The sequence below is a fragment of the Dama dama genome, chromosome 2, assembly GCF_033118175.1.
Source record: "Dama dama isolate Ldn47 chromosome 2, ASM3311817v1, whole genome shotgun sequence".
NCBI lineage: Eukaryota > Metazoa > Chordata > Mammalia > Artiodactyla > Cervidae > Dama > Dama dama.
This window is the reverse complement of record NC_083682.1, coordinates 22,724,937-22,751,852: the sequence shown is the minus strand read 5'-3', so window position 1 is coordinate 22,751,852 and position 26,916 is coordinate 22,724,937. Positions and strand designations below refer to the sequence as shown.

Here is a 26,916-nt window from a genome sequence, read left to right as displayed (position 1 = left end):
AGTGCAAGCTCCTTATTAAAAGTGCCCGTTAAACCTTCCATCTTCCCTACTAATCTGAAAGCAGGGGACTTCTTTTTTCTATTTACCACTGTAATCCCAGTAAAATGATAGCGTACTAGGCCCTCAGGAAACATCTGTGAGAGCTGTATGAAGAAAAGAAGCAAAGACAACAGTAGTCCCCTTATGGCGCTCCAGCGCGTCGTACAGTCGGGGAAGGCCAGTCTAAGGAACGTGGAAAAGAGGTGCTGAAACACTTTGGGCTTACGAACCGTGTGATTTTTGTGTGTTGGTCTTTAGCTCAAGAGTAACAAGCCTCAGCTAAACACACACATGTACACAACGCCTCAAACGGTCGTTTCCAGCCGCTCTCCCTCTTCACCAGGCCCCGCCCTACTCCCCGGCTCCGGAGCCGCGGATCCACCCTGCCCAGACCGCCCGGCTCCCAGCACCGGAAGTTACGTGAGGTTGACGCCGTGACGTAACCTCCGGTCGCGGCTGGCTTCCGAGGTAGACGCGGAAGTGCAGGAGGCGGCTGGAGAAGTTTCGGTTATAGGATTTCTGGCCTAGCCAGGCGCCTCGTGAACCTTCAAGAGAGGTCGGTTTTTAGAGGCCTGCTCCCTCCAGCCCAGACTAGACCAAGCCGCCGTTGAGGGCCGCTCCTCAGCGGAAGGGCTGATGCAGGCCGCGCCCTGGAGCCCCCATAGCGGGGCCGGACCATGAGCCTGCTGGGCAGCCTGGCCTCCTCGCCGCGAGACCCGCTGCAGTCCAGCAAGGCCAGGATGAAAAAGCTCCCGAAGAAGAGCCAGAACGAGAAGTACCGGCTCAAGTACCTGCGGCTGCGCAGAGCGGCCAAAGCCACGGTGTTTGTAAGTATGCCGCCTCTCGGGCCTTCTCCACTTTTAGCCTCTCATAACTCGTGAAATCTTTCCCCGAACTGTTCCCCTTCCCAGAGTGGCAGTGTTAATAGAATGTTAGCTCTTCCAGGGTACATTACTTGTTGTTAGCCTTGTGCGAATTAGGTAATTCCTGTAATTCTGTTTCCTCGTCTGCAAATGACCGCTAACTACCTTGCTGAGTTAATGAAGATTAAATGAGGAAAGTTATGGGGCCAGTACCTAGAAGATGTGTCAGTAAGCTTTAGTCATTATCGTTATTGCCACAGAATTCTTGGAAATGCCTTTGGTTCTCCAGAGAAACTTGAGAACTATGGCAGAGCCCTGACTCCAACAAGTCAAACACCTGATTCTAGTTTATTACTTCCATTACCGCAGCCTGTTTCCCACGCACTTCGCACACCCACAGCTGACCCCTTCCCTGAACAGGCACATGAAGCTTTCAGTAGTCCCCTCTCTTACTGTAGATGCACCGGCTTTATTGAATGAATGAACTCTTTCTGGTTTGCCAGCCACAACCCTTAGATGATATTGTGGCTTGCTCAAGCGCAGCTCAGTGCTTAGAGATAGCAAGTATCTCAAATGTCCTCCCATTTGTGAATCAACACCTTACCTCTTCGCATACCAAAATTTGAACATCCCTTAGCTTTTTTGGACACACAGGGGAAGGTTTGGAAATAGAACACTTATTCTGAGGACATTTATTTGGCACCTGTGTGCACTGGAGAAAAGTAAGAAAAGCAGAATTAAAAGGATTTGGTATCTAATTGATGTTGCCTTTGTTTTATCCCTAAATATCAGCGGTACCTAAAGCTTGGCACCTGTATTATTAGGCTATTGGTTCTATCAGACCCATGAAGAAGGTTTTGTGAAGGAGAAAGGTATTGTTTTGATCGTTCAGCATTTGAGGTCCCAACTGTGGACCATCCAGATTGAAACAGTCTCCTCAGGACTCATGTTTGGGAGATCAATGGAGCCATCAGTAAAGAAAGATGATGCTTGAATACATGTAAATAGGTTATGAAGTTTAAAATTTTATAGACTAGACTTGATTCTGTTCCATCCAGATTTTTTCTATTTAAGGTTCATTACTGCATGGTTTGCTTTGGGTTAGGTTGGATTTATAAGCTCCCTAAGAGTCAAGGCACTTGGGAATGAGGACACTCCCCATGGTTATAAGGGTTGAGCTCAAGTATCTATAGATTTGAGCAGTATGGCCTTCTTGCTGCTGAAGTCGACCCTAATTAAGGTGACCGTATATGTTGATTTTCCTGGGACAACCCTACTTTGCCGTATTGTTCTGGCAAAATTATTACTAACTCCCCCTTTTCACTCAGAAGTGGTGCAGTTTCCAAATTACTACTGTGCCCACAGGAGAAATTGGCCCTACCTTTACTTACAGGTTTGTTTACAGTTTGTCTGCAATATAGACTGGTTCTTCTTCTCCCTACCAACACATACCTCTTTGGTTTAGAATATAGTTCCTCTTCTCAGTGTATTTTGATCTTTTATTCCTTTTGTGTGATTATATTCCAAATTTTTCTTCAAGGAAAATGCTGCTATTTGTGATGAAATTGCTCGTCTTGAAGAAAAATTTCTTAAAGCAAAAGAAGAGAGACGGTGAGCTGGGGACACTTTGTGTTCAGAATCATATTTTTGGTGATTGATACGGTGTTGGTGCTCTTGAGGGTTTTTTCCTCCATCAAGATTTTTGTACTTTGCACTGGCCACCAGTGTGATCCATCTTTCTGACAAACCCTCTGACCACATCTAATAAGTAATCTTATTATAACTCTGCTATTATAAAAGCCAGGGAAGAAAAAAAAGCTGCATTTTTTTCTATAAATATTTATTCAGTATGTAGTACTCTGTGAGTGAGCAGCTCTTGATATGTGCCCTTTGGAAGCCTAACATATTCCAGCATCCAGTTAGAAGAGCTCTCCATATGCAGAAGGGCTGCACGGTAGTCCTTTATCCTTAGCTTTTTGAGGCGTTATCCTCTAGAGCTTCGTTTTTTCCAGGGTTCAATAAGAACTTTACTTTTGTGACTGTGATCATCTCTGCATGTACTCTGACTTCCTAGTGCTTGAATAAAATATGGACAGAATAAAATATGAGGCAAAACAGAAGCTCATACCCCTGCTTCCTTTCCTCCCCAACCTCAGGTACTTGCTGAAGAAGCTCCTCCAGCTGCAGGCCCTAACTGAAGGGGACGTACAGGCTGCAGCTCCTTCCCACACCTCCAGTTTGCCCCTGACTTACAGTGTGGCCAGCTCTGTGGGAACCCTCCAGGGAGCTGGGCCGGTTTCTGGGCCAACCACTGGGGCTGAGGAACCATTTGGGAAGAAATCCAAGAAGGAGAAAAAAGAAAAAGGCAAAGAGAACAACAAACTGGAAGGTACCTTGGGGAGAGGATATCAGTTGTCCTGGTGTCTCAGCAACTAATGACAAGAACCTGGTCCTGACTGGTAGACACTCTGCCACAGAGATGATGTAAAGTCTCACTGGTCCTTAAGCACCCTTGGTAAAAGCCCGTGAAAACCAAGTGTCTTCAAGCCACTCCGGGTAGAGGACTCACAGTGAGACCTGATTAAACGTAATGGGAGCAGTTCAGGGTCTCCCCCACTTCTCCTACACTCCCAAGTGTCTGGGAGCCTCCAGTTCAGTCTTTCCTAGAGGCAGGGAAATGGGCTCGGTGGCCTTTGAGCACACAGATGGCTTGGGAAATTGCTGACCTTATAAGTGAAGCCAGAGGCCTTACAAAATATAAGGCTTCTAGATCCTAAGCACTGATGCTGAAATTGGTTACAGCCAGGTGGGCGGGTTAGAAAGATGAACAGGGCTTTGAGGAAGAGCCCCATGTGCCCTTTCAGTGTGTGCGTAAAACCAGGATTGGCTCATTGCTCTTAGCATCGTGTAAATTTTTTCCCTTCCCCTCAGCATTGGGAGGGGCCTAAAGTGGGTGACCCCAGATTTGCGTTTCAGTTCTGAAGAAAACATCCAAGAAAAAGAAAATGGAGGCAGGTGCTCGCAAGCCGGTTCAGCCCATTGCCCTGGACCCCTCAGGACGGCCTGTGTTCCCCATCGGACTGGGGGGCCTAACAGTGTATAGCCTGGGGGAGGTGAGTGAGCCCAGCGACCAAGAGAAAGGAGAAGCAGAGATTCGGGAGTGGGGTTGAGTCTTCCCTCCCTGTTCCCATTAGCAGCAGTCCCTTGCTGATCCAGAGCAACCCCTGAAAACCTCCAGTCCCTAGGAAAGCAGATTGTTTTCATCGGCTACACATCCTGAGCTCTGTCTCTCTGATCTGAGTCACTCTTTGCAGCCCCAAGATGGTTTTAGAGGCTTCCACAGTACCCTGGGTTTTTCAGTTCTCTGGCGACCTCAGTGGCAAGTTGGGGGGATCTTTTCTTTTCTAGATCATCACCGACCGACCTGGCTTCCATGACGAGACTGCAATCTACCCCGTGGGCTACTGCAGCACTCGGGTCTATGCCAGCATGAGGAATCCAGACCAGGAGTGCCTGTATACCTGTCAGATCAAGGATGGTGGCACGCAGCCTCAGGTACCCGCCCTAAGGATAACTGCTGGGTTTTATTTGTTTTTTTCCCCCCCCCTTTTTCTGAGAACCTTCTCTGTGACAGGCACTCTGCCAGTAACTGATGGAGCCGGGATATGAATCTGCATCCGTGTGATTCCCCGACTGACACCCCTTCCCCCGAACCGTTCTGCTCCTCACGTTAGTGGTGACCATGTGAGGCCTGACCAAACTGCTCGTGTGTGAAATGTATGCTTACACTCATGGAAGATTAGTGTGACACTCTGCCAGTTCAGGTGGAACTAAAATGGAGGCAGCAGAGAAACTACATATTCACTTTTGACTGCACATGCTCTTTTTCTTTTTTAATTTATTCATTTATGTTCAGCTGCACTGGGTCTTCATTGCTGCGCACGGGCTTCTCATTGTGGTGGCTTCTCTTCTTGAGGAGCACGGGCTCTAGGCATGCAGGCTCGATAGTTGTGGCTCATGGGCTTAGCTGCTGCATGGCATGTGAGATCTTCTGGGACCAGGGACTAAGCCCATGTCCCCTGCGTTGGCAGGCAGACTCTTAACCACTGCGCATCCTCTCAGTACGTGGTTCAAGACTGTTCATTTTCCTATATCATGTCCTCTGATCCTTGGGGAAGATAGACTGTTGTCAGAGTTGCAGGCTTTGCTATCTGATGATGATACAGATGGCTGGAAAATGGGGTGGAAGCTTTGAGCAGAAGCTGAGAGCCTGTCTGCCACTTGTGGATAATACTGCATCGCTCCTATCCTTGTTAGAAGGCTCTTAAATGCAGCTGAGAGTTCTGATGACCTTGGCCATGCAGCATTTCTCTTTAGACAGACAGACTTGATGATGTAGCAGTGTTGATAACAAATCTATGTATTTAAGGAAAATCTAATCAGAATCCTAATAGAATGTAAATGGCAACCAACAAGCCAGTCCTTAATTCCCTCTGAAAGTGTTAGTTGCTCAGTCGTGTCTGACTCTTTACCATCCCATGAACAGTAACCCACTAGGATCCTCCGTCCATGGGATTCTCCAGGCAAGAATACTGGAGTGGGTTGCCATTTCCTTTTCCAGAGGATCTTCCCAACCCAGGGATTGAACCTGGGTCTCTTGCATTGCAGGCGGATTCTTTACCATCTGAGCCACCAAGGGAGCCCTGAAAGACAAATGCTAAAATATTTTTGAAAACACAGATTCTGTAGGGTTTTTTGTTTCTTTTATTAAGCCATTAGTCCATCCAGACAGAATTTTCAGGTACTTTGTGAGCTTTCATTTTTTTCCCTAACTGACATCAAGTGACATCTTTGAAGTGAAGTGAAGTGGGCTTTGCTTGTGGTTCAGCTGGTAAAGAATCTGCGTCTAGTGCGGGAGACATGGTTTTGATCCCTGGGTTGGAAAGATCCCCTGGAGAAGGGAAAGGCTACCCACTCCAGTATTCTGGCCTAGAAAATTCCACAGACTGAGCTTTCATTTTTTTCCCTAACTGACATCAAGTGACACCTTTAACGTATACTAAATACGTGTAATACTTTGTTGTGTTTCCAGACAGTTCTATTTCATCTATTTGACTATAAATGCCAATATGACTTTTACTTGCTTTAGCTTCATAGAATGTTCTATACTATAATATGTTAAAACATAGAACAATACTTTTATAATCCTAGGGTGAGGTGAAAGGTTTTCTTTAGCAAGATGTGAAAAGTAGAAGCTATAATGGAGAATAGTAACAGATTTGACTATTAAAATTTTAAACACTTCTGAATGACAAAAACCACCATAATCAAAGTTAAAACTCAAGCAGCAAACAAGAAGAAAACATATCACAGATAGTGTTCTTGTAGTCTAAGATATAAAAGCAATCAGATGAGGAAAAAAAAAAAAAACAGGTATTTCACAGAAACAGTGCAGATGGTCGATGAGAGCAGACATCACTTGTAGTTAGGGAGATGAAAAAAAAACAAAAAGATCTTATTTTTCTCATACTCAAATATCAGATAGATAATAGCAAATGTTGGCCAGTGTGTAGGAAAACAAGTACAAATGGCATTAGTAGGAGTGAAAATTGAAAGTTTCTTTTTTTGGAAGGCTGCTGGGGTAGTATCAACGATTTTAATGTGTGAATCTTTGATCCAGGATACTTTTAGATATTCTAGAATGTCTTAGAGAAATGCGCAAATGTGAACAGAAGAGTTAGATATAACAGTATAATTGCGACATTATTTGCAATAGCAAGAATTTAAAAGTAGCCTAAATATCCATCAGTAGGAGAATGGTTAAAAATTAAGATATATCCACCTTGTGTAATATTATACAACAGTTAAAAGAATGAAGTAGAGAAAGATCCCAAGACCAAAATAATACATTTTAGGTCTTTAACTGTGCTTTGCTCAGATAGGATATATAAGTGTACACACAATATAAAAGATTGGAATTGGCGTGATCAATATCAAATAGAAGAGCAACCCTGAAATATTTGAAGATAATTTTTCACAGTTTTTTCATGAATTAGCTGAGAAATCAATATAAACCATCAGAATGTTAAATTTGCAACGTGTGTCATTGAAATAACAAAACCATTCTGACTGAAACTACTCACAAGATAATTTATTATTGACAAAATAGAAAGAGCTCTGAAATTTGACACAGGAAGGTTGAATCAAATGAAATTATAACCACAGAAGAAAACTAACAGTAGTAGAAGCTACTCGGTAAGGTTTGTTTTGGATTCTAAAAAAAGAAAAAAAAAAATTATAAATGCACATAATTGTAAACATATATATACTATATATAAATACATATAGTGTGTATGTGTGTGGGTATATATAGAGAGATATACAGAAAATAGATTAATCCTGTGTGGAATAATTTGATTAAACTTTGAAAGACTGGAAACTGCTTAATTGAACTTTATAGAAAACCAGTTGGTCACGGAATTTAACTGACTAAATATAGAACCTGTTACAGAAAAGAATTTAATTTTTTTTTTTTTTTTGCCAGAAGTCTTTAAACAGTATAGAAAACTCATCAGGGAATTGTTGGCTAGATCGCACTTGTTACAAAATATTTTGCTGGCAAAAATTCCTCAGTATTAGTAGAATCTTGATCTAACAGTTTCTTTTTATAAACAATCAAGATATTTTACAAATAAAGTGAAATGGGGATTTTTAGTCAAAATGGCCTAGATCTCTTCCTAGATAGTGTAAAATCAACGTAAGATTATGTGGAGAACAATCTCATTTGTTTTAAAATATCATCTGTATTTATAGCTTATAAATATGTTAGTAGATAAGAAACCATCTGGAAAGATATGGAAAAATTAAGCACTGCCCTCAGGACAGTAGTTAAACAAACGGTGTAGAATCAAACAGCTGAAAGCCTTCCTTTGTTTTATGGCTTGGAGTGTCTAACAGCCAAGACACTGTTAAACAAGAGGTACACCTTGCTTCAGGTTCCAGAGTGAAGAATAGCAGTAGCAGCAGTGTGACTCTGCCACCTTCTCCCTGAAGACTGGGCTCATTGTTCCTTTATCTTTCTCAGTTTGAAATTGTTCCTGAAGACGACCCCCAGAATGCTATCATCAGCTCCTCCGCTGACGCCTGTCATGCAGAGCTGCTCAAGACCATCAGTGAGGCTATGTAAGTTGACCAATAACTGGAAGGCAGGCTAGAAAGGTCAGTTGGGGTACAGTGAGACCTTCTCTCTCGTTTTTAATGAGGAGAGATCCCTTATTGTATAGAAAGCTAGCCTGTATCCTTGGCCTATCTTGGCAGCTACAGTCTCCAAACTCGCCAAGTCAGGAAAGACTACTCTGTGTTCACACTCATCTCTCAGCTCTCAAGCAAAAATTCTCTCTCTTCCATTTAGGGGAAAACTAATACCCGACCTGCATCCGTCTGGAGCTGACTTTTTTGGGTTTTCTCATCCAACCATCCACAACCTGATCCAGAGTTGTCCAGGAGCTCGGAAATGTGTCAAGTAAGTGGGATCGAATCCATTTCCTTGAAAGAAGCTCCATGATCTGTGGGCCAGGGACTAAACTGGTGGTCACTGCTCTGCTCGTTCCTCTATTTATTGAGCTGCTTCTGTACCTAAGACACAGTATTGTCTTCTGCAGCCTGTGGACGGTACCCCGCTGTCCTGGAGGTCTTATCATTTGTGTGTATCACGACAGCAAACAGATGGGGAAGTCCTGCAGAATAAGTGTCACTAGAGATGCCTGTCTGTGTGCTTTTCAATTTCGGTTAGTTGATATGTTTTTCAGATATATATGGGAGAGACCTAAAGAAAAAAGTACCTGATCCCTTTGGAGGGACAAATGGATTGTTAACAGCCAAAAGATGACTCAATAATGTTCCCTTTGGTCCTGCAGTTACCAGTGGGTGAAGTTTGACGTGTGCAAACCTGGAGACAGCCCGCCACCACAAGAACAGCTAGAGAATGACATAGCTACAAGCTTTGAAGCCTTTCAGAGACATAGCTTTGATGAAGATCATAGTGATCCCATTCTACAAGGTATCTTTATTTTTCCCTTCTGGTTTGCAAGTTGACCATTTTTAAGCTACCCTCTTCCTTCATCGCTGAGTATCCCACTGACCTGGGCAGTGAGTAACAAAGGCTTTCCCTGCTCCAGCCACAGGTAGCCCTAGCAGAAGTCTCAAGGCATGGCTAAGATCCTGGGGTGGTTCACCAGGAGCTTAGGGCAGCTCATTTTCTAAGCTAGATAAGTCCTCAGCAGAACTCTCAGGGGAAGTTTACTGTGGGAAACATCATATATAGTGAGGAGATCCATGGCCTTGGTCCTGCCTATGCTCCATGGGCTCCCCCCACAAATGAGTGGAGTGATCAGGGGATCCAGCATGTGAGTAGTCATATAGGGAGAGCTCTGGACGGGAAATGAGAGAAGAATTAACTTCTCTGTCTTTGCCTACTGTGCTCTGTAACATTAGGCAAGTTACTTAATCTGTTTCAGCCACAGTTTTTTTTTTTCTTTCTTTTTTTAACATTTTATTTTAGTCGGTTTACACTGTTAATTTCTGCTGTATTGGTTCAGTTATACATATTACTTTATATTCTTTTATGTTTTGTTGCTTGATATTGACTGTAATTCCCTGTGCTATACACTAGGACCTTGCTTTTTATCCATCATGGATGGTTTTTTATCCATCCATCCACAAGATACCCACACATCTTATTCATGTATATACTAGTCTGCATGTCTCGTCTGCTCATCCCAAACTCCCAGTCCTTTCCTCTCCCTTGGCAGCCACAAGTCTGATCTCTGTGAGTCTGTTTTTGTTTTGTGGATATGTTCATTTGTGTTGTATTTTATATTCTGCATTTAAGCAATATCATATGGTATTTGTCTTTCTCTTTCTGACTCTTGTATAACCTCTGTCCATCCATGTTGCTGCAAATGGTGTTATTTCATTTTTTTTTAATTGCTGACTTATATCCCATTGTATGTATGTATGTGTATATATGTTTACATACCACATCTTCATTCATTCATCTGTCAGTGACTTGGCTATTATGTTGCTATGAACATAGGGGTGCACATATCTTTTTGGATTAGAGTTTTGTCTGGGTATATGCTTAGGCGTGGGATTGCTGGATCATATTTATAACTCTGGTTTTTTGAGGAACCTCCATACTGTTTTCCACAGTGGTTGCACCAACTTACATTCTATCAACAGTGTAGAAAGGTTCCTTTTTCCCCAGTCTCCAACATTTATTATTTTGTAGACTTTTTAATGATGACCATTCTGACTAACGTGAGGTGGTACCTCATTGTAGTTTTGATTTGCATTTCTGTAATAATTAGGGACGATGAGCATCTTTCCATGTGCCTATTGGACATTTGTATTTCTTCTTTGGAGAAATGTCTATTTAGACGTTCTGCACATTTTCAGTTGGGTTTTTTTTTTTTTAATTGTATGAGCTATTAGTATGTTTTCAAAACAAAACTATGGTCAGTCACATCATTTGTAAATATTTTTTCCTAGTTCATAGGTTGTCTTTTCGTTTCACGGTTTCCTTTGCTGTGCAAAAACTTTTAAGTTTGATTGGATCCCATTTGTTTATTTTTGCTTTTATTTCTTATGCCTTGGGAGACTGACCTAAGAAAATATAAAACATACAATTTATGTCATATGTTTTGTCTGTGTTCTCTTCTAGGACTTTTATGGTGTCATGTCTTATATAAAATCTTTAAGCCATTTTGAGTTTATTTTTGTGTAGGGTGTGGGGTTGTGATTGATTTACATGTGACTCTCCAGCTTTCCCAGCACCAATTGCTGTATTTCAGCCAGTTTGCATCATTGTAAAAGTAAACATCTGTCCTGTCTCATCAGACAAGGTCAGAATTGGGCTGACAGATGTGAAGGAGTTGAAAGAATTAAAAGGATATGTATGTGTCTGATCAAGCCAGTCTCCTAAGATTCCCAGGCAGCAGTGGAACTCAAGGAATTTTTTTCTCCAGGATCCTTGGACCTCCCGGAGCTTCAGCCCACAGCCTTTGTGTCTTCTTACCAACCCATGTTTCTGACCCATGAACCATTGGTAGATGCTCACCTACAGCACCTGAAGTCTCCGTCGCCATGTAGCCCATCTCAGTCTTCGGACTGAAGTAAAAGGGATCGACACCACATCATTCTCATCAGGATGGGTATTTTAGCTTAAACTAAGGAACACTTAAATTATATAGAAGAAGGCAGCAACTCAGGAGTGAAGAAGATAGTAAAGTAACACATTTTGTCACAGAGGTTCCCATGGTGACAGCGTTCCTGGGAAAAACTTCAACTGTTTTATTTTTAGTAATAAATTTCTGTTGACAGTTCTGCTTATTTTCATCTTGTTGTCATCACGATATCGTCAGAATCTTACACCTTCTGACAACCCTCCGCCCTTATTCTGAGCCTGGGTCGTTGACTGTAAGTCTCAGCCCCTACAGCTGCTTTATCTTCATGTTGGTGTGATCAGAATCAGATATTACTCATCCCCAAGCTGGAAGGTCCAGTCCAAAGCCCACTGTTCTTTTTCACATTTCACAAGAGGATCCAAAAAGTCATCTCTAGCCTTGTCTACATCCCCTTTGTGGCTCCACTGAATACATTGAAGCCACACATTAACACAGATAACATGATTGGTTCCCATCCTCCATAACAGACTCACCCCATCAGTTCATTAGTCGTGTAATAACACTGCATTCTCTATAACAGAATTTTCTGGACTCCACTTAAAGCATTAAGGTAGAGGCTTACCCTGTCACTGAAACCCAGCCCGTTCACCTCCACAGTGCCTTGTGTGGTGCTTCACTGTCACCCAGCCAGGAACCAGGGCTGGCTGGAATGGAAGGAACCAAAGGAGGCCAGAGGTAGAAGGATAGGGAAGGAGTGGTGAGAGCTGAGTTGTCGCTGTGCTACAATCCATCGCCACTAACAGAAAACAAACGGGGCCTGGCACTTTATGGGACTGTATCTGGACAGCCGAGGGACGGATCAAATGCAGCCTTTAGTGCACATCACACTGGCCACCATAACGTATCAGAAGCTGAAGTGACTAATGTTAATTTTATGACTCTTAGTTATGGTCTTACAAGTTTGTATAACTTTTACAGTGCAAAAATGTAATAAAATCTGGATAATAGCAAATCAGGGATAGAAAGGAGATCACTCAAAACTGTTGAATGTTTTTCATTTTATTTCTCTGCATCAGATGCCAGAACCCATTTGCACTTAACACAGAAATGGTATCTGCTGCATAATCTATATTTTTCCATTCTGTTACAGCCCGAGTTAATCACAAGTTCACAGTGAGCTTCATTTTAAGAAAGACATTAGAAAGAGTTTTTATAAGTTAATGCATGAAGTGAAAGTCACTCAGTCGTGTCCGACTCTTTGTGACCCCATGGACTATACAGTCCATGGAATTCTCTAGGCCAGAATACTGGAGGGGGTAGCCTTTCCCTTCTCCAGGGGATCGTCCCAACCCAGGGATCGATCCCAGGTCTTCTGTATTGAAGGTGGATTCCTTACCAGCTGAGCCACAAGGGAAGCCCATAAGTTAGTGCATGGTTTACTTTAATAAGTATCCATTTGTAGCTTCCCCAGAAGCTCAACCTTGTTAGTTGTTTCAACTTTGGCAGTCAGTCAAGACCCACGTCTGTTTAAAATTAAGTTAGACGACAACATACTGGAATGCATTGCATGTTGAAAGGTTGAATTCAACTATACTGTGTATATAGGTGTTTATCTCCCATTCACATGATGCACATGGGAATATATGATACAAAGTGTTTTTACTATGGATCATTGTTTTAAATAACTTGAAAAACACTGTTGTAGCTATACACCTAAAATTTTTTTCATCTATTGGATTGTTAAAGATTTCTTAAGTTTGACAACATTCAATGTTGGTGAGAATAGGGCAGAAATACCAGACTCTGCCTTGGTGGGAATGTCAACTGTTGAATCCTTTGGAAGGGTTAAGCTGTAGGTATTAAAATGTTAAATGTATTTATCCTTAAACCTGTTAGTCCACATTAAGGACCCTAAGAGATTAAGTGCAGAATGACATTGACATTAACAGTTATCACAGTATTAGTTTAAAACCCTCTATGTCCACTAATAGCAAATTGGTTAAAGTATGGGGCACCCACAAACTGAAGCAAATGAAATCTCTTTTCACTTTACCTAAGTAAGTTATTTTGTTAGAATAAGTCAAAAACACCAATTACAAAATAATATACCCGTGTAGTCGTATGTAAAATGTGACCCAAACAAATGAAGTGATGTTCACCAAAACACTGTGTCCAGATGATGAATTTGGGAGTGATTTTTACTTGCTTATACTCCTCTTTAGCATCCAAGTCTTCTACAGTGATCATAAATTTCACTTTCAAACAGTATTATTTTCAGTTGGAAAATAAACTGAATTTCTACAGAATGTTTTAAGTTATTCAACCATTAAAAATAAATTAATTTTCACATGACTTTGCATAGATATCCACTACCTAAGATATCCACTACCTAAACCTAACTGGTTATATGGTGTGCCCTAGGTTACTAGGAGTGAAGGGAACATGGGCCTAGAGCTCTTGGCCGTCTCTTGCTCCTTCCAGATTAGAACAGCTACTGAGCGCCTCTATGTTGGGGGTAGACAGTAGATTCATTTTTTTCCTCAGGAGTTGGTGCAGGGTTTGTGGTTTCTGTGAGGTCAAATGAGTCAGAGACCAAGGTGCAAGTATGAGAAGTTAATTGTACGCTAGAAGTCCTCAAAGGAGCCAAAGTTCCTTGCATGCTGCATAGCTGTTTTGGTTTTTGCTAACTAAAATCTTGGTACTGGGGCTTCCCTGGTAGTCCAGTGGTTAAGACTGCACTGCAGGGGGCACGGGTTCAATCCTTGGTCGGGGAATTAAGATTCTGCTTGCTGTGTGGCACAGCCAAAAAATTAAATAAAATTTTAAATAAAACCCTGGCACTAACAAAGCACTCCTGCTGTTCAGTTACACTAGGACACCTTGGGGAAGGTGTGGGGCGTGATGCCTGTGCTTCTGCGCTTGTTTTTCACATTAAGACAATGGAAACTACTCGCAGATAAATCTCGCTCCTTTCTCAGCTTCAAAGGACAGTTTGCAAGCCTGTTCCAAATGCAGTTTTGTCTAGAGATTAGTGTGTACCCATGACTCAGGATGATACTTTTATTTCCAGCTTCTTAATAGGTGACAATTATCAAATGCCATCAGCTGTTTTTAATCAGCCAGGAAACACCATTATGATTCTCAACAGTATACACCAAAGCCCTCTTTCACATTTGTCCCATCTGGATTGTTTTTCTAAATGCTTATCATGTAGCTTTATTTTAAGACTCTCTTTGTTCTCCCATCTGGATTATTTTCATTGTTAAACCTCTTACCTGTCAAGAGCCCGTTATCTACCGCTCTGTGACCTCTGCAGTCACATGGTTCCCACACGCGCTGCTCCACCTCGCCCTCTCTCTCGCCACCTCATGGCCGTCCCTTCGCACTTCCCAAAATCCCAGTGCGTGGTTGTGGTTTCTTTGTTTTAAACGTTCACATTATCATTTAGACTGAAGGAACAGAATTGGTTTTGGCTTAGCACAAAACAGGGCCATCTTCAATTCTCTGCAAGACTGTTATGTACCAAAAGAAACATTTCAGTTCCACGTGAGGAAAAACTGTTGGGAAGTGTAGAATGGAAACTCTACAGAAATTTGATAACCACTTGTCAGATTTTATTAAAAAACAAACACGTAAATGCTAGTCAGCCTCCACAGCCTTGAAATCTCTTCCAATCCTGAGTTTCCACAGTCTAGAGGTAACACAAAAGTGTTAAAGACTGTTCACTCCAGATAATGAAGGAAGTGAATGACAGGTTCAACTTGTTTGTAGTTGGTAATTAGTCTAATATGGATACCTGGCCTGGCTGAGGACATAAGGCAAGCGTTCCATTTGCCTACCACCCTGGCATCTTAGAATATGGAAACAGCCATGTGCTAGCCGGATGCTGTCAATGAGGCAGTTTGATTAATTTCCATTAAAAGTCAGTAGTTGTCATTTAAACTCCTAAATACCCAAATCTAAAGGATCCACACTTGTGTCTTAAGACATGATTACACTGCTATGAAATCATTTAGCAGTCCTGCTGCGATAGTCAGGGCTCGGGTTTGTAATGAGAGCAATGAAAGGAGGAGCTGGCAGGGTACTGGTGGGGTGGTACAGGGGACACTGCTTATATTCACAAGGCCATGGGGTCCAGGCATACCGAAGAGCAGCTGGGGTGTCGTGACAAGACGTGATGTTCAGGGCCAGGGTCTGGGTGGAGAAGGTGTCCATGGGAGCCGGAAGCCACTTGCACTGGTGGTCACTGCAACAGGAGACCTAAACAGGAGAGTCACGAACAGGAATGGTTAGGATAGCTGGGAGGATGTGCCAAGAGATGGGACTGCTCTGCAGACAAGACTGAAGGGAGAGAAGGGGCTGCTCTTGGCCAAGGACTCATTTTCTACAATAACCAGGACAAACTGGGTCTGGTTATCACAGCCACAGATCGATAATAAAAGTTCACAAGATAAACAGCTGTGATGAAGAAATAAAACAGCAAGTTACTGAGACAGACAAGACAGCATGGAGACATGAAGCACTTAGGAAACGCTCCCCTGAGCAGTCTTCTGTGATCCTCCCACCAGTCAGACCGGAGTCTGGGGGAGCAAGCCAGCCTCTGGGCTGCTCTCGGACTCCCAGGGGAGCTGGGGGAAGATGAAGGGGCACATGGAACTGTGGACGGTCAGCTGTCCTCAAGTCAGAAAGCGATTCTGGTGAAGGGAGTGTTAACATACCCACTTCCCAAAGGTTCAAATCTGTCCTGGCCCCAACTCAAGCCTCCAGGGCCAGGCAGTGGGCAGACTGCCAGCAGCTGACTACAGAGGGTAACTTGGAATGCACAGATTCCAGGGAGCTGGGACTCACCTAAAACCCAGCATCCAGGAAAGCTAAGTGGAGTTAGGTGGTAAGTAAGCACCTAAGGCAGGGGGATTCCAGAGCAGGAACAGCCCCAGGAACTCTTGTGTAATTACAGTTTGTCTTCTGCATTCTTTCATTGTCCCTCCAATGCCCTCTTTTCACTCACCACCCCCCAGGACTCCCAAAGACACTCATTTAAATATTCCACCTGGGGATGCCTCCAGCCACCACCCTGGCCTTGATGTTGAGTTGCTCAGTTGTGTTCGACTCTTTGTGACCCCATGGACTGTAGCCCACCAGGCTCCTCTGTCCGTGGGATTTCCCAGGCAAGAATACTGGAAGTAGGTTGCCATTTCCTTCTCTTGGAGATCGGAATTCCCCACCTAGGCATTCAACCCGAGTCTCCTGCATTGGCAGGTGGATTCTTGACCACCGAGCCACCAGGGAAGCCTCAACCTTAAGAGACTCCTAAATAAGCTGTTTCATCAACAGCCCCAGTTCCGCAGTGAAATGATCCTCACCAGGTGTTAGAAGCAAGTACAGAGTTCCATTACAGTCAAAGTGAAAGTCGCCCCGCCATGTCTGACTCTTCGCAACCCCACAGACTACAGTCCATGGAATTCTCCAGGCCAGGATACCGGAATGGGTAGCGCTTCCCTTCTCCAAGGGATCTTCCCAACCAAGGGATGGACCCCAGGTCTCCCACATTGCAGGCAGATTCTTTACCAGCTGAGCTACCAGGGAAGCCCATTACAGTAATTCAAACTAAGCTGCAAATCACCACACTTAAATCTTTTAAAGGAGAGATTAAACTCAAAAGAAAATCAAAATTTAGGATAGTGTGACCAAAAAAAGATGTCCAAGGATGAGGGAAATATTCTGCAGCCAGGATCCTTTCCTTTCAAATAGGTACCCACGAATAATGCTACCTGTCCTGAGCAAAAATGCTTGCTCTGGGAGGGAAAATACAAAAGGAATATCTTTTTAATATGGACTCTTAATTTGTTAATTAATTTTAATAATTTTTTATTTTAAGTTACTTATTTAATTTAATTGTTCAATTTATTTTATAAATTTTAAACATAAAATTATATTTTTATAAAATAAAAATAGATTTGTAACGTGTCTATATATTTTTATTTAATATTGATTTAATTTTTAAATTAGCTTTTGTCCCATCAAAATTGCCTCTAAGTGAATGAAACAAGAGCTGCTTACTTGTCACTCTGAGATAAACTTAGCCCCTGACCAACCAAGACCTGCCTCGTATATAATTAGAGATGAGCCTCGGTGTGGAGGAAATCCTGATCCCCACACAGGATGAACCACTATTGTTTTCTGCAACTCTCACCTCAAATATCTTGTCGTCACGCCTCTGCACCTTGATTGGCTGGGAATATGTGAGGTTGAGCAGCCCCGTGTCGGCCAGGAGTTCTATCTTCTGAGGCAGTGGTCCTTGAAAGATCAACTTCTCCCCATAAGCCAAGGCACGGGCCCCCAAGTGCAGCCTGTAGGCCACCGTCTGCTTATCTCGAGGGTGTATGCTACAGGACGAAGAACAGGGAGAGAACTTCAGGTTTGGGCTCAATAATAGTCATATTTGAAAAAAAAAGGAACTCTTATGCAAAGAACCCTTTAAGAAGGTGAGACTGAATCTAATAGCCAGTGATCTGTGGCTAGTCAGCCTAAGAGAAATGGTGAATTGTAACCACAGACCGGTCTTCTCTGCGTCAACAACCCTGAAATAACTGATGGCTTGGAAGGGAGGAATAAGGGAAGAGGAGGAGGGAGGGGAGACTTTGGAACTAACCAAGGAGAGCTCTCCTAAAACTGTTGCAAGCACTCAAAGTTCTCAGAGTGTTTCATCTGAATCAGTTTTTCATTACTTGGCCCCCTCCAGGTTTTATGTGTTCACTTAACAAACATTCATTCTTTCAAAACACAAATATTCATTCAAGCTCCTGCTATAATCGGGACGCTCTGCATTGGGCTCCATGTCACACTGACATTCCCTGGTATCCTACAGCTAGTAGGCCGTAGTCATCGGAGCTCTTCACCACCGTCCCGGTAGTCCTCCTCTGAGTCTGTGGCAGAATTCCACTTCCTGCTCTTACTGAAAATAGACATGGCCATGGGACTTGCCGTGGCCAGTGCAATGTGAGCAAAAGAGACTTGTGTTGCTTCAGGTGGAAGCATCCAGCTGCGAACATGAGACCGTCAGGCAGCTGTGGAAGCACAGATCCCCCGGAGCCTCTGGCACTCTGGATCTGTGAATGATGATGACAGCAAAGCCCCTCAGTGGGCCTTCTTTGGACATGGAGTGTCAACACGAAATAAGGTTCGGTGGCATCAAGGCCCAGGGGTGAAGAGGGGTTTTAGTTACTGTAGCACATCCAGGGTATGAATGATGGATAAATCATGCTTCGAGGGTCCCTTCCTTAGGCCCCCTCACAAATGAACATCAAGAGAAGGCCACAGAGAACACATATTACTGTTCAAGCAAAGCCCGAGAAGCACCCACCTGCCAAAAGGTGAGTTCCTGTCACAGAGATCCATGGAGGCAGCCATGAAGGTGTTGGGCATCCTTTGGTTGGGGACGTAGCCAAAGTCGGCTGTCTGATGCCAACGGATCTGGGGAAGTCCATCATCCAGGGCTTCATCAAACAAATAGGAAGATAACTAGAAAGCAGACACTGTGCATCAGAACTTCACTGCATCAGAAACCTACACTTCAGAAAAGCTAGAAAAACATTAAGAAAAAAATTTTGAAAAGAAACCTACACTGGAGTCTTTCACAAGCAGACCCTGCTTCTGCTTCACTCACTCGCCCACGGGCTGATCCAACACGTTCTTACCGAGTCTCTCACCCTCGTGGCTGAACCGCTCATCCCACAAGCCGGGGTGGAACTCCGCCCCTCCAGTCCCCTCCTCGCAGCAAGACCTGGAGTCTATTTTTCCTCGCACTGAACCTGGGCTGAGCCTGTGATTTGCTCTGACAAACAGCATGCAGCTGAGGTGACGGTGAGCAGCTACTGAGTCTCTGCCTCAGGAGTGCTTGCCTTCTGGTTTTGTCTTCTCAGAACCCTGAGATGGCCACGGAACAGAAGTGCCGCTACCCTGCTGGAGAAGTGTGGAGACAGCGGCCTTGGGAACTGGAAGGTCATGAGGAGAGAGGCAGAGAGAGGCGTTCATGCCCCAGCCTTCCCAGCTGAGGGGCCAGTCACGTGAATTCTGGATCCTTCAGCACCAACTGCAGATACACGAGCAAGCCTGGCTAATGTCCCAGAGCAGAGATGAGCCGCTCTGGGGGACCACCTCTCCCTGCCTGGCCAACCCATGGAATGAGGAGCCAACGCAGGGGCTGCTGTTGTCAGCCCCAAAGTTCTGAGGTCGTCTGTTGCAAAGCAGTAGGTCACTGACCTATTGTACATCTGTGTACAACACAGGGCAAAGCTCTGTAGGGAAGTGGAGAGGACTCTGCCCTTGTTGCTAAGTCGTGCCCGACTCTTGGCAACCCCATGGACTGCAGCATACCAGGCTCCTCTGTCCTCCACTATCTCCCAGAGTTTGGTCAAATTCATGTCCACTGAGTCAGTGATGCTTTCTAACCATCTCATCCTCTATCACCCCCTTCTCCTTTTGCCTTCAATCTTCTCCAGCATCAGGGTCTTTTCCAAAGAGCCGGCTCTTCACATCAGGTGGCCAAAGTATTGGAGCTTCAGCTTCAGCATCTACCCTTGAGCACATAGCAGACTTCATCAAAGACCCCAGTCCTTCGCACGTTCCAGCAGCCATGCCCTGTTGCCAGCTGGTCGTGTGGTTTCTCCCACTGAAAGAAAGAGTACATTTTCCCCACCACTGATTCTTATTAAACTCTCCTATGCAAATTGGCCTTAACACATGAAGTGATAAAAGGTGGTGGAGCTTCGCAGTGAAATGTCACGAAAACTACAGAGTGGCAATAAAAAGATCCACAGTAACCCTGCTGCTTCCCACACAACACCCGAGAGAGAAGGCTGAAAGTGGGGCCATGTGCGCCAATGGGCGCCATGATGCGGATCCCTGCAAGAACCCCCTGGAAGAGTCTAGGGGCAGTTCCAGCCTGAAGGGCTGAGGGAGAAATGCTACCAAGAGCCACTCAAGCCAAGGAAGTTGTTTCAAAATGGCAGTTGGCTGAGAATTCCTGCAGCCGTTCCCCACTACTTCGTCAGCTGTACTACCACAGACTGACCACATGGGGGCGCCCGCAGACTCCACACCCACAGGAAATTCCTGGGTTTTTTTCCCTGAGATAAAGCAGGGAACTTGCAGGGATTAGGAGAAACACTGCTGCTAAAGAAGGCATGTCACAGCCAAAGAATATAAAAAGTGGCTGCATTTGCAGGATTTTACAATAGCATCTGTGGCTTGTAGTCTGGTTCACTGTTCCTCCAAAATCCTTCGGAAAAAGCATACACTCCCTCGAGACTCTGGTAGTCGTGTCATGAGAGCTGGACCATAAAGAAGGCTGGGTGCCGAAGAACTGATGCTTTTGAACTGTGGTGCCGGGGGAGACTCTCGAGAGCCCCTTAGACTGCAAGAAGATCAAACCAGTCAACCCTGAAAGAAATCAACCCTGAATAGTCTCTGGAAGGACTGATGCTAAAGCTGAAGCTCCAATACTCTGGCCACCTGATGTGAAGAGCTGACTCTTTAGAAAAGATCCTGATGCTGGAAAAGATTGAGGGTAGGAGGAGAAGAAAGCGCAGAGGATGAGATGGCTGGATGGCATAACCGACTCAATGGACCTGAATTTGAGCAAACTCCGGGAGATAGTGGAGGACAGAGGAGCCTGGCGTGCTGCAGTCCATGTGGTCACAAAGAGTTGGACACAAGTTAGCAACTGAAGAACAACAATAATAGGGTCTCCGGTCCTGAACTCCGGCTCCTCTCTCTCCCCATGCCTCGGATCACACATCAGTGTTAAACTCGCAGACACGTGGTATAGCCCAGCCCTCCCCACAGAGCTCCCGTCCCCCCTCTAACTGTGTGCTCCAGTTACGGCCACCATGCAGCCTTTCGTCAAGCCAATTCATCCTCCTTTACAGACCAACTGTCCCTCCAGATTTTCCGACTTCTCTCACTAATAATAATAAACATGGGCATTTTCTCACTTGTGCCAAGCTTTACATGGACTAGCTCGTTTAACACTTAAAATAACAGAGGTTTGACGTCTTACTCCAAATAACACAGCTAAAGGAAGTGCCAGAGCTGAGATTCAAATCCCCAGACTACGCTTAGAACCATTAAACTGTTGTATTTGACAGTTCCCTTTGAAGTTAAACATTTATAGTCCCAGTTTTTCACAAGCACCCAACATACTGTTGATGATGATAAAGCTGGCACCCGAGGCTAAGGCACTTCCGCTAAACCAGGGCTTCGGGACAAGGAGCAGGTCTCTCTGCTTCCGGCTGTATATTTCTAGTAGCTCACACAGTCTGTGGCATATAATAAACACTTAAACGTATTTTTGGCCTGAGTTGATTGAAGTCACATTCCAACCACCATGTACACAGGCTGAGAGGCAAAAAAAGTACCTCCAAGCACCAAATGTAGTTTCTACCAACAGTAATACAGAAGTGGTGACAGGCGTTGCTATTTTGAAAATAATGAGCAGAATATTCTCGTTCAAAGTCAAAACAAATGTAAGAAAGGAGAAAGGAAATGATTGTAAAGTAATTATAAGTGGAAAGCAGGTCTATAAAAATCTTATACCCAAAAAAAGGCCTGTGAACTTGGGCAGGGTAAAGGAACGGGGTGGGGGGAGGCCAGGGGGGATGGTGAGAGGGAAGTATCTGTGGGCTACCAGAGGCAGACGCCTACAGACAGGGGTGTCCAACTCAAATACTAACGCCTGTTCCGTGCCTATGCTGTGAGGTGGGCCTCATTTTTGTCACACCTTACTTGTTGAATTCCTATGTTCCAGAAAAGTCAGGACTACTGTCCCGCTAGGGCGTCTAGGTCCTGGAGGGGTCGTGTGAACAGGCGAGGTGAAGCACTCAAGAACTTGGTTTTGTGTGTGCTAAGTTGCTTCTGTCATGTCTGACTCTTTGCGACCCCATGAACTGTAGCCCACCAGGCTCCTCTCTCCATGGGATTTCCCAGGTAAGAATACTAGAGTGGGTAGCCATTTCCTTCTCCAGGGGATCTTCCTGACGCAACCAACATCTCCTGCATTGAAGGCAGATTCTTTACCACTGAGCTACCTGGGAAGCCCAAATTATTATTATTAATTATTTTAAGATTTAATTGTCATGTCAGTGAGCTGAGATGGATTAAGCTACTTTCAGTTTTTGACCAGCAGGCAGGCGATGAGGGCAAAAAAAAAAGGAACACAGATTCCAGGGAAGAGGTCTCAGCAGCACCTCCCCCACCAAAGCCCACAAGCCCTCTTCCTCTCGGCACCTACCTGGACAAATCCAAATGGGAAGAGGCGCTCCGTCTGCCCCTGGGAGCCATCGTGGAAGGTCTGGCGCCAGTCGTCAATGAGCAGAGGGAATGTACAATTGTACAGGTCCCTGTTAAAGTTTACATTGGACTCCCCTGAAAACAGTCCAAACTGTGAGAGGGAGTTGGGGTAGATGCAAGATACCCCGACATTGCTCCCAAGCCTCTATCCTGAGGTCCCCCTGGACTGGCCTTGGGCTTGCTCTGGCCAATGGGCCATCAGCAAACATGACTGCAAGAGCAAATGGGCTCTGGAGTTTGTTCTCTCCTGATACACTTGGAAGCCTGACACTGCCGTGTAAATGATAAATAAGGCTGAACTAGCTTGCTAAAGATCTTCCATGGTGGCTCAGTCAGTTAAGAATCCACCTGCAATGCAGGAGACCAGGGTTCAATCCCTCGGTCGGGAAGATGCCCTGGAGGAGGAAATGGCAACCCACTCCAGTATTCTTGCCTAGAGAATCCCATGGTCAGAGGAGGCTGGTGAGCAACATGGAGTCACAAGGAGCCAGATACAACTGAGCAATAAACCATCACTATCACAGCTTGTTGAAGGACGAGAGGCCACATGAGAACCAGGAGCCCCAGTCAACAAACATGAGGTAGAGGCCATCCTAGGCCATCCAGCCACCAGACAACCTGCCAGGCTGCCAAACACACATAGGAGATCCCAGCAGAAATGAGCCAGAGCAGCCCCGACAGAAACACTACCCTGCTAACTCAAAGAATAGGGAGCCAAATAAAATTACAATGGTTTGCAATCACTAAGTTCCAGGGTGGTTTGTTATGTGGCAACAGCTAATGGATACAATGGAAAACCAGGAAACTGAACACTCACCCTGGTACCATATCACCCCCTTCAGTGTCATGTTACAGAGTGGATGGATCATGGCATTCCAGAGAACAGAGTGTGCACTCGGACCAAACTGAAGGTCAGATGGCATGGACCTAAAATAAGGAGGACACACAGGTGTCAGCAGAGAACCAGTGACTGATCCCATGATCATCCCTGAGCTAGGTATCTATCCAGCTTCACTTGGGGCAAACCCCTAATGAAAACAGCTCAGAGTTCAAGTCAACCACTCTGTTTCCATGAAAACAGGTGTCAGTCGGCTCTCTGGGAGTTCAGTGGCACCATCCCCGTTTCCATCTAGGGATTGAGACCAGGGTCGGGGGCAGGGGGCAGAGCGAGCAGGTGTTAATGAGTCTATCACACAGGCAAAAAGTTTGCTTAACCAGCACTCACTGAATGGACACTGAGGTTAAGTTCTTTGCTTTTATAAGCAATGCCATGATTATCTTCCTGAGAGCTGAATCATTACATACAGTCTTCATTATTTCCTTAAGCTAAATTCCCAGAAATGAGATGGCCAGGTCAGAAGGCACGTTTTCTGATGACTTGGAACATGGCCCTAAGTTGCCTCTGTGGAATTCTTGTGTGAATTTCTCTTGGAGCGGCGGTGTGTGAGAACCCGCATGGCCCCTTGGTATTGTCCCTGCCGTGCCCCCTGAGGTCTGGGAAGCCTGGCTTTAGATTCTTCCACCTCTACTGAGAGTAAGTCTTTCTGTTCCAAAGCAGGATGACTTTACTCCCCAGCAGGCAGGCCTTTACCCAAGACACACCAGGAGCTCAAATGCATGTTCTTGCCAGAACTGATGAGACAAGTTCTGTGAAAGCAGCTCACGTACTGTCCATCTCTATGGCAACATTAGCATCAAGAAGTTATCAACGAGCCTCTTCTCTCCCTCTGCCCCGACCCACTCTTCTTCCTGATCCAGCTTTTCCTGAGTGTGCTTTCACCATCAGTCTTCCAATACCCTTTTCTGATGACATGGATACCGTGTTCTTCCAAACTGTTAGACTGTGTTTATTCTCACAGCGGTTAAGAGCACTGACGCCAGACTCCATCACTTACTAGTCGTGTTCCCAAGCAAGTCACCAAACCTCTCTCCGAATTAGTCCCTTTATCCTCATGTGTTAATAGTACCTACACTTCAAGAGAGTGTTGCATTAAATGAGTTAATATTATATAAAGTGCTTATGACAGTATCTGGCATTTAGAAAACTTCTATTAAGTATTAACTTATCTCTATTGATAGTTAGGGAGTTTGGGATGTATACACACTGCTGTATTTAAAATGGATAATGAGCACAGCATAGCACAAGGAACTCGGCTCAATGTTAAGAAGCAGCCTGGACAGGAGGGGAGTTTGGGGGAGAACAGATACATGTATACTGAGTCCCTTTCCTGTCTACCTGAAGCCATCACAATAGTATCTGTTAACTAGCTATATCCCAATACAAAAGTTAAAAATATCTGATCAAAAAAATAAAACTTAAAAAAAATTATCTATCCCTATTATTAAGGAAAAGGGTCATAATTACTTCTTGACATATTGTCAAATGACTGTGGTGGTGATGACAGTGAAAAGAACACCTGAATAAGTCACATACATTTAACACATGTCTGTACATGCAGCTCATATTTGACTTCCCCAAGGAGACCGTGATCCTTCTCTCTCACAGAACTTCCTGGCAGGCTTTCTCCTGGACCAGAGGACGCTTTCTTACCCTGACCTCGGGACCCCACAGGCTTCAAGGGACCTTCTAGACGACCAGGCTTCAATGGGTGTCCCGTTCCACGAGGAGGAGAGCAGCCCCACAGGATACCGCAGGGTGTCATATAGGAAACGCCCGAAGAGCCAGCACACTGCTGACATGTACGTGAAGTTGCCGTGGCCTAAGTTTTCTGTTCAGAGAAACAGACAGAGACAGTCAGGGGGAAAGTAGGTGGACACTGCCTGGAGCTCCTGAGTGGGCCTCGGTGAGAAGCTTGGGTGTGGGTCAGGCCTTGCATTCCTTTCTAAGACTTTCCAAGGGCAGGAGAAGACGGAGAGGCAGCTGGCTGGCTAGCAGAAAGCCAAAGGCTCTCTGGCCAGGCACGGAGGCTTCCCCGCAGGGCCCTGAGAACCTAGGAATATTGATACCCCTCTGCAACACATGAGGGACAGAAAGGCTGCCGGCCCCATTCCACCCCCACCTACACTCTTACCCAGGATCCATCCCCACTTAGCTCTGTGGAAGGGGACAAACAAGCACAGAGAATGTCCAGAAGAAAGGTATATTTTTTCTGGGTGGTTTGTATCCAAGCTTATAGCCATGGTAATGAAGACAAGAACAAACAAGTGATGGGGAGTTTGGCCGAAAAGGAAAGCAACAGAAACCAAAACCAGCATTTCCGAGTTCAGCACCATCGAGCTCATTCATTCATACAGCCCAGGAACCAACATAGACCAGAATGGGTGATTTCCACATCAGAAGAAGGCTGCTGAACAAGGGAACAGGCACACACACAACTGGTGGGATCAACCCAACCCAACAGCTGTGAAAGAACCACGAGGTGTAAGTCACTGCCTTGGCACGTGAAAGATCCAAACAACTCATTCCTGGCTCTCGAACCATGGAAAGTGTGATAGAAGGAGTTAAAAATCAGTTTCAAATCAATTAAAATGGATTGAGTACCTACCAGGTGCCAGGGACTTCTAGATGATTGTGATATATAAATGAAAAGGAAAAGGAAAGACATGGAACCTCTCTTCAGAGGTCTTCTATCCTACAGAATAAGACAAATATTCAGCAGAGTCAAATATATGGCAAAATATGGTTTAGTGCTTTAAGAAGTACAAAAGTGGGTTAAGGAGTTCTAACAGCAAAGTAAAGAATAGCAAATGAAAGGCAGATCGGAACACGCCCAGGAAAGGCGGACTTGTTCCGTGTGCTCTGGTCCTGCTCTGTGCCTGGGCTTTCCCTCACCTCGCTAAACCATTAGGATTTCTGTATGCTCGGCGCCTGGGACCCAGTGCGGAGTCAGTGAATGTTTGTGGGCTGGTGTTGGGTGGCAGTGGTGGCTGGAATAAGGGTGGATTCGCTGATGGGGAGGAAGAGGGAGAAGGTAATTAAGAGGGAAGGGAGGGAGGTGGGGAGACCTTGGGAGACAGGAGTGCAGTAAGCAGAGCTAGCATTCTGGGCAGAAGAAACAATACATACAGAGACATGCAGAACTGGAAAGCTTCTCGAGTATCTGAGTAGAGTATCAGTTACAGAAGGAGAATAGTGTAAGAGATAACTGCAGGGGAGGTTGGAGTAAAGAAAGTGGAAAACCACTTGGAAAGGCGTGGGAATGAGCATGTGTGGTGGGGAGCAAAGGTGTCTCCAGTCTAAGGCCTGGACCCTGTGAGTGAACCGTATGTGGCTAAAGGGACATCACAGATGTTTCAAGAGTAAGGACCTGAAGAGGGGGCGACTGTCCTGAATTATCCAGAGAGGTCCAAACTCAATATAAGAGTCTTTAAAATCAGAGACCCTGGGGACTTCCCTGGTGGTCCAGTGGTTGAGAATCTACCTTGCAACGCAGGGGACGTGGGTTCGATCCCTGGGTCGGGGAACTGAGATCCCACGTGCCACAGAGCAACTAAGCCCATGAGCCAAAGTAGAGAAGCCT

At 44.8% G+C, this 26,916-nt stretch overlaps 2 protein-coding genes across 6 annotated transcripts in view; one reads left to right on the top strand and one right to left on the bottom strand.

Annotated features, from left to right (window-relative positions):
* Nucleotides 1–483: 483 nt before the first annotated feature.
* Nucleotides 484–11,284, top strand: TBRG1 (transforming growth factor beta regulator 1). The gene is made up of 9 exons (XM_061167638.1): nt 484–866; nt 2,443–2,513; nt 3,059–3,291; nt 3,879–4,015; nt 4,311–4,457; nt 7,987–8,084; nt 8,314–8,424; nt 8,819–8,961; nt 10,928–11,284. The coding sequence occupies exons 1-9, from the start codon at nt 717–719 to the stop codon at nt 11,071–11,073; spliced, it is 1,236 nt and encodes a 411-aa protein (XP_061023621.1). The 5' UTR covers nt 484–716; the 3' UTR covers nt 11,074–11,284.
* A 3,394-nt stretch (nt 11,285–14,678) lies between these two features.
* SIAE (sialic acid acetylesterase) overlaps nt 14,679–26,916 on the bottom strand; it is a 36,193-nt gene continuing 23,955 nt past the window's right edge. For all 5 annotated transcript variants that reach the window (XM_061167607.1, XM_061167601.1, XM_061167592.1 and 2 more), the window contains exons 5-10: nt 24,987–25,164; nt 23,253–23,362; nt 22,377–22,510; nt 18,450–18,607; nt 17,280–17,472; nt 14,679–15,346 (exon numbers count right to left, since the gene is read on the bottom strand). In XM_061167607.1, coding sequence (XP_061023590.1) covers nt 15,095–15,346; nt 17,280–17,472; nt 18,450–18,607; nt 22,377–22,510; nt 23,253–23,362; nt 24,987–25,164 — 1,025 coding nt within the window. In that variant the 3' untranslated portion in view covers nt 14,679–15,094. The remainder of the gene's footprint in view (nt 15,347–17,279; nt 17,473–18,449; nt 18,608–22,376; nt 22,511–23,252; nt 23,363–24,986; nt 25,165–26,916) is intronic.

Bases quoted from the DNA above. Each gene is read 5' to 3' on its own strand.
- TBRG1 (XM_061167638.1), top strand. From the start codon at position 717: ATGAGCCTGCTGGGCAGCCTGGCCTCCTCGCCGCGAGACCCGCTGCAG. The intron at 8,425-8,818 runs GTAAGTGGGATC...TTGGTCCTGCAG, and splicing joins GGAGCTCGGAAATGTGTCAA to TTACCAGTGGGTGAAGTTTG. The intron at 8,962-10,927 runs GTATCTTTATTT...TTTTTTCTCCAG, and splicing joins TAGTGATCCCATTCTACAAG to GATCCTTGGACCTCCCGGAG.